Below are 7,850 nucleotides of genomic sequence, written 5' to 3'. Positions count from 1 at the left end.
TTATATAATTGGCACAGTGTTATTACTGCCAGTTGAACTGAGATTATGATGTGATTGGACACTGGGGGTTTATGCTGCTGCTTTGTCGCCATCGTGTGGACAAGATGGGAATTACAGGTGAAACACCCGAGGCCATTGACCAATGAACACTTTCTTATCGTCATCCTTTTTTAAAGTCTTACTCAATTTTTAGTTTTGTTTTGTTTTGTTTTTCCCCCAAACGTTTGAATTAGTATTACACACAGCTAGTTTCCAAAGTTTCGCATTTAATATAAGACTAAAAAAAAAGTAAAGAAGTACTTAAACACAACAGGGTATCAATAGTAAATGTCATTACCGTTGTTGACTGATTCAGAATCAGTGTTGGGTCATCTTTATGACTTTTATTGATGCAATGACACTGACGCAGTGCTTTAATCTTGAAGTAGGTCTGGGGGGATACATTGGATTGCTTCGTATCCTGATAGCTAGTTTATTCATTAACCTTCAAAATTAATCTGCAAGGTCACTTTTAATTACAGCTGTCAGATACATCTAGTGGAGGTATAAACACAGCTATTTCCTTTTGAAATGTGATAAAGCGTAAGAGGCATTAGTACAAGAAAGCCACCTGAAAATTGTGCTTAATGTACTGACTTTCCTCCACTGCATGTACACACAATCCTTAATTAACTAATTAGCTTAACTACCTTGTTGTGTTTGTTTTTTGTTGTTTATTTCAGGGTGAAGTGTCAAAGTGAAATTGAACCTGAAGACAGTCGCTGTTAGACGTCTTTGTTTTTCTCCCTTCTTGGTACTTTTCCATTGGACGGTCTCATGTAAATACACATCCAGCTAGGCTAACGGCAGCTAGCACAACGTACGTATTTGTTTTTCTCGGCTCCATTGACTCGCTATGGGCAATCGTTTTTGGAAGGACAGCTTTGACATGAAAATGTATTTAATATACACATAATTGACTTATTTAAGGGACCACACTTGAGATGTTATCTGATGTTTTAATTGTCATATTGACTGTGGTCCTGGGTCAAGGCCGGTCGATTCCCCGAGGGGAAGTTACAGTTGCGTTCTTTAGCATCTTTAGCGTTTCTGGTTAGCATTAGCTTGTTAGCATGGGTGTGAAGCTACATCATTGTAGGTGCAGCTGCGGTAACGTATTCCTCTTACAAAATAAAAGTTACTGATTTCTTGAAACAGGCGATGTTGAAGGGCCATAAGATTTTGGACATTGCCCTGTGGTAAGCGATGCAATCATTTTCTTGGAAGTAAGAAAACAACATGTATGCATTTTTTTTTGTTTTGATTTGTTTTTTAAGAGCAGCTTGAGAGATGACAGGATTTGGGATGAGGAGAGAGAGGGGGGGATTTGTATTTATTTTATTTAGCATCACCTAGGCGTCTTTATAGCAGTTTCAAGCCACTTTTGAAGACTACGAGACCAACGCTGAAAGCTGGTAAAAAGTTAGAAGTAGAAGAAGAGATTTTTTTTTTGTCAAAACACTGTAATCTGTTTACAAATTGGCAATTAAGCTGTGATACAACAGACAACTGCACACATTTGTTTTTCTCTCCATGGAATCTATGAGCTAAAATTGGGTTGATGGCGGACACGAATATGTAATCGGTCATTTACAGTTTGACATGTTTTTGACAATATTCCTAATTTAATCATTCTCATATCTGATGTATTGGAAACATACAAACTCTTCCCTGTGTGCCCAATTAAAAACAATGTTCCATTCATTTGACTTTTATTTTGAAAAGCTTTAGCGGAAGCAGCTGATTTTCACTGCGCTGACTTGACCCGTGTCTTTTTTAGCCGCTCCGACTCACTCATCGTCCACTACCCAGCTGAGCATAGCAGAGAGCAGTCAGCCCGTCGTGTCTCTACCCGAGGCCGGATGGTAAAATCCAACCTCCAGCGGATCCTAAACAGTCATTGCTTTGCTCGCGAGAAAGAAGGAAAACCACAGTCTTTTACTACCATGGCGGACTTGAGTAGTGGTATTTGTGACATGATTGGGAAGTAAGTAAACGATGAAAAAATACCTCACATAGCTAGCTAACAGCTAACCGGGCTGTGGGGGAGGGGTGGCTAAGCTACAGTAACCTAGCTAGCAAGCTCAGAAAGCGGAAGTAAAACGCGTTCAACTTTAAATGAACACTTGTCATGTAAGACCGATGCAACAGCCTTATGTCGTGTGACAGAAATGGTTATGATTTTACTTTTAAAGTTTTCATGTGAAAATTAGTCGACGTAATCGATATTCATAGGCTTGTCGATAGAGACAGTTTGAGCAGCATTAGCGAGCTAATGTTAGCTAGGAACATCGTCGAACTTATGGTACGTCACTGTAGATGTCTGCGCCAGCTAGCTACCTAGTTAGCATAAACATTCAAACGATAGATATTCTGTTCAGGAGAATGCTGATTATTTACATTAGCTGTCTAGATGACAGAGGAGGGTAAACTGTCAACGGATAGGATATTTAGACTGTCAAATCTTCTCATGTTCGACTATTTTTAAGATCAAACCGTCGTCGATGTGTAGGGAAAAACACTGGGCTTACGGTGAAGGGTTAGAAATGAATGTAGCGTCAAATATTTGACGTTGTTGGCAACGAGTGCCTGTTAAACAATGTACGTATTCGCCACAATAAAAGACAGTGCATAAAGACAAACCTTAGCTTATACAATTTTATGACTTTAGTTAAGGCAGATCATAAATGACTCTAGTTTACTTTCCTGCCAGTAAAGTGATCAGATGATCGCACGATTGTGGCCACGCTGTTCTCGTGATCTGACAATGGATTCAGGTTGGTCATTACGCAACTGACAGATTGCTGCAGCAGCAGCCTCGAGACAGCAGGAAGTGAGTGTACACGGTGATGCGTTATCAAGGATGGGACACAGTGTTGTTATGAATGTGATACTTCTAGTGAAAACGCTTTATTTGCTAGTGGCCCAGTGCCAAACAGCCTTTGCACAACGAAGTGGATGGACTTGCTTTATTACTTTAACCGTTAACCAGACCATGTTTTATGGATCGAGAGTCATTAAAAATGGATTGGATATCCTGCTGTTGCAAAAACCTGACCTGACCCCGACAGCTGCCGAAGTACAGTGATGTGGTATTGTAAATGAGTTGGGGCTAAGGTGATGAGGCAGTTATTTGAATTGTCTTGGGACAAAAAAGTAAGTAAAGTAAAAGTCTTTTTTTTTTTTTTTTCATACTATGAATTAAATACAGAAGTGTTACCTGCCAGAAATTACTATGGACATGTTCACCATTTCCAGACGCATAATTGTATAATTCACTTATGAAAGTTTTAGTTGGCTGCAGTCCTAATTTTGATTATCAGTGAATTGAGTCAATGTTTTTTGTTTGTTTGTTTTTTTTAAATAAAAAAAAAAGAAAATGCCCCCCAAAAATTTTTTTTCAAGCTTAGTTGTTTAAATTAGCAACCTTATTTTTTTTTATTGGTATATTTTGAAAAATGTATGACATCCCCTTAATTTTCAGTCAAATTAATTAATTTTCGTTGACATTTTTTTTACTGTCCTTTAGTTGCCAACTATTAAATTATTCTCCAATTATTTTAAATTGGTCAGTTTAAGTATTTGTTTTTCTGACTGGAGCTTCTTCAATGTGAATATCATTGGTTTCTTTACTCCTAAAAAACAAGACATTTTAAGATGTTGCCCTGGGCTTCAAGAAACTGACATTTTTCAACATTTAATAGATTTTATAGGACATCAACTCACTGATCAATTAAGAAAATGATTGACAGATACATCGACAATGAAAACAATATTCAGTTGCAACCCTCCATTTTTATATAACTAACAAATAATCTATACATTGAGGAAAAAAACCTGCCAAATGTATCAAGAAAAATAAACAGTTCCAGCCTTAATGCTAGCCCTCCTGAGGTCGGCTCATTTATTATTTTGAATAAAATCGGCCCATTGCACAGCTGCTTTATTCAGTACCTTGTTTGTAAATGTGTACTAGATCACAAGATGCAGTGTGTTTACCTGGCAGCTTGGTAAACTCTTGGACATGGGCTCTGAGTGTAACTAACATGGGCTGTTTCAACTAATCACAATGAGTAGAAGTAGAATAATGGGTTTGTGCTTTTAGCAGCAAATATCTTTGGTTGGTTGCCTCCCACCGCATCCTGCTGTGTTGGTGCACCACTCTTAAAAAAAAAAAGTTCTGTTAACAGCTCTGTAAGACACACTGCTATTGTTTTATCCAACACAGCCTGAAGGTGGCTTGAAATAACACCAAGACCTGCTTGTGTAACATATGTTGTGGATTTAGCACTTGAGTGCAGGTATTTTCTTAAGTTTACAACTTGGAAAACCAGTATCAGTATTTGGATGTTGCTAAATTTTATTGCTACAAAACCAAAGAGAACACACATTGAAAAGGACAGTTAATTTCACATTACATTGGTAAGCGCCTCTGTCTGAATGGCCGCAAGAAGTGTATTCAGACCTGATATGAAGAAAATCAAGGCTATAATGTGGGAGTGCATCCTACCCAGACAAATGATTTAAAATTTGTTCAGTGCTGCAGGACAAAGAGCTTGGAATTTTTGCTGAGATGGAGATGAGGTGGAAGTGTAGCATAGATGGCTAGATAGACTTGGTTGACACAGTAAGCTGCATGTAAATATTTGAAATGTTTGGGGCCATAAACAAAAAAAAAAGGGGGAGCATGACTTCAGTCCAGAAAACGGTTTTAAATTGCTAACATTTTTTTTGCCCTTTCAACCTTTTTGCTTGCGAGCACTGTGAGATGCCAAAATCCTCAATTTAATTGTAGGAATAAAGGCCTGTAGTTACTTTGAAGTTGTTGGTGAGATTAAGTCGCTGCACGGTTGGCGAACACCCACATTTGTCTCTGTTGAGTCCCATGACATGGCAATGAGGTTGTAGTTCAACAAAAGACGCTTCAAAATAAAGTATTCTGATTCTGAAAAACCAAAACCTCATCCTCACCGTAAACCCCTCTCCATTTTCCCCATCCAGTCTGTCCCTGCACTGTAGTAGTACCCGCAGCCCGGGGCCTCTGTGGTGCTCCTGATGCCCCTCTCCCACCCCTGAAGATCCCAGGTGGGCGAGGGAATGGCACACGGGATCACACTCCTTCAGCTCGGCCACTCTACTCAGTAAGTCTTGAAACACGCACACACAGTTGCACACTTACGGCTAGAATGTAGTCATGGGGTAAGCGTTTGTTGTCACAGGAAGAAGTGTCAAGAATAGGAGCTCCTTCTCAGTGAAACCATTTCCTGTCACATGATGCAGTGTGAGTTAGTTTACGCAGCACAGAAAACGCACCAGGTTTTTAATCCATTCAGTCATCCACACTCGGCAGTGACAAATCGGATCCTTTTCCCTGAGTTCAGTTTATTTACAGGCTCAGTTTCTCTGTTTGACCAGAGTTGCAGGCGGGACAACGAGGCCCATGTGTGCGCCAGTTAACTTGCTTAAACAGCACCCACTGCTGTATTCAGATGTGTTCCTTACTAGCATTTGTGATTCCAGGACCGAAAGCTGACTGTAACGGAGGAGCCAGCAGGGAACGGTCGCCCTAGGATACTCCACTTCCAAAGTCGTCCCACCATTTCCAAGACAATACAGTGGGATGCTGTCCTGAGCAGCAGCGCACTCTACGTGGAGATACCTCTTGACCCTCTTCCCGAAGGCAGCAAGGAGAGGTGAGGCCAAGTGGAATATAGTCATTACAATCGCACACGCACAGCCATGTTACAGGAGAGTAAATAGGCACTTAAAGTTGGAATGAGACAAATTATATTACATAAAAGTTGACAAATGTTGATGAGGTGATTGGACTCCCATCCTCAACTATCTTCTCATTGAGACTCACGTCCTCGGCTTTAGTTTTTTTCTTACTGCAAATAATAAACATTACTACAGGAAGTTGTTACGCCACAGTCTCCATTTTGTGGAGACTCGGCCAGTTGCTGTTGTTCCAGATTGTTAAAAATGCAGTTTTTCTAGTTTCTAACCTGAGCTGCCATCTTTTCTCCACCCAGTTTTGCGTCTCTCCTGGAATATGCCGAAGAACATCTGAAAGTCGTTAGCGTGTTTGTCTGCTTTTACAAGAACAGAGATGATCGTGGTATGTGCTAACAACCCTGTTTTCCCAGCACACCTTTTTCATTCCAAACAATTTCAATTACATAATTGCTTTGCCTTGTGTGTTCTGACTCCTACCGATCGTAACATCTGTTTGCCCTACCTTGTTATTCTTGCAGCTAAACTGGTGCGTACATTCAGTTTCCTGGGCTTTGAGATTGTGAAACCGGGCCATGCCCTCGTCCCGCCGCGACCCGACGTTTTCTTCATGGCCTACAATTTCGACAGGGACTCCTCGGACGAGGAGTAGCCCCCCGGACAGCCCCTCTGCTTACTTCCCATTGTACGTTTGTCCATCCCGTCCCAGCTGACTCATACACACCACCGTCTGTGTTAGATCCTCAGCGGTAGCTCTCTGTATGCAAGTATTCATTTCCCCATGTGTTTTGTGTTCAAGGGAATATGTAAATTGTGCATCTTTCCACCATTTTTCTTCGTGTGTTGAACTGTTTTCATTTAGGTTTAATTGGTGTCGTCACCTTAAAAGGAGGGAACCTTTTTGTTTTTTTGGACTTTAAATCATATTACAGTTGTTGAAGCTATAAGTTAAAATCTGGTATAATTTCCATTTCTTGTCAAGTCTTTGTTTTTATTGATTTTTCCTTTTATGATACATTAAGGTGGAGGATTCTTCATTTCTTGAATGTACAAAAAAGGGTCATCAGGTTTACACTCGGGTACTCCAGCTTTTGTTTTGATTGGCTAAATAATGACTTTAAATTTGTCCCATAGTTGCTCTATAACAAATACATTTCAGCGGGACCAGTTTTATTTGTAGCATTAATATCCTCTCAAAAGTATTAGTATTTTTAAACGTAACTTTTGAGCGACAGCCCCAATAATTGGTACTTCGTAGCTGGATAGTGAATCCATTTAGACTGGAGCCGGAGTGAAAAGATGAATGCACGTATGATGTGGGCAGTTCAAGTAAAAGATCCTACAGTGAGTGAATTGGTACAAAGTGAAAGGAAAGTGAATAATCCAAAGTGCTTTTTTGCTTCTTTATGCCATGTATATCTGACAATATTGTAGTATTTTTTTTGTTTTGAAGGTTAAAAAAATGCTGTGATATGATTGGATTTGTTTTTCTGGATTAGCATTCCTTTTAACTTTTTTTTTTCATATGATAGTATTGAGTTTGTTGTTCACCTGCATAGTGGTACCTGTTGTGCTTCTGTGATAATAAAACAAACAAAAACAACCCATTTGTTTACTGTACCTTTTCTCCAACACATTTCAACTGAACTCCGAAGAAAATCTGATAAGGAGCTCCATTAACTTTAAAACTGAATATCCAGACGGTGAAACCCACGGTGTGTGTATAGCCTGGGGCGGATCATTTTTCTGCCTGATATAACTGCTGGAGGTTCACTAATGCACTACTGAATGGTGGATTTAAGAGGACACACATTTAATATTAAATCTAATACATAATCAGGGATTGTTTTAATTAACCATTTTTGTTTATAGGCATCTATGTATCGCTGTATGCTAAAATGCACATTTAATGGCCCCAGGTCACTAGTATCCAAAAAGTAATCTGTAAAATCAGGTCAGTTATAAAAGAGCAGCAGGGCAGACATCCAGTGCATGTCCTGTGTCTTCATGCCACCAGGAGGCTCCACAGGATTCTGAACTGCACATGACTGTCCAACATCTTATGCTAAGGTTACATC

At 39.7% G+C, this 7,850-nt stretch overlaps 1 protein-coding gene across 1 annotated transcript; it reads left to right on the top strand.

Annotated features, from left to right (window-relative positions):
• Positions 1-1,814: 1,814 nt before the first annotated feature.
• oaz1b (ornithine decarboxylase antizyme 1b) lies at positions 1,815-7,377 on the top strand. The gene is given in 6 exon segments (XM_030435662.1): positions 1,815-2,026; positions 5,041-5,092; positions 5,094-5,180; positions 5,560-5,732; positions 6,072-6,157; positions 6,294-7,377. Coding segments are annotated over 6 exon segments (654 nt in total). The 5' UTR covers positions 1,815-1,901; the 3' UTR covers positions 6,425-7,377.
• The last annotated feature ends 473 nt before the right edge of the window (positions 7,378-7,850 follow it).

Source organism: Sparus aurata, chromosome 12 (assembly GCF_900880675.1).
Source record: "Sparus aurata chromosome 12, fSpaAur1.1, whole genome shotgun sequence".
Classification (NCBI taxonomy): Eukaryota; Metazoa; Chordata; class Actinopteri; order Spariformes; family Sparidae; genus Sparus; species Sparus aurata.
This window is presented reverse-complemented; position numbering and strand designations above follow the sequence as displayed.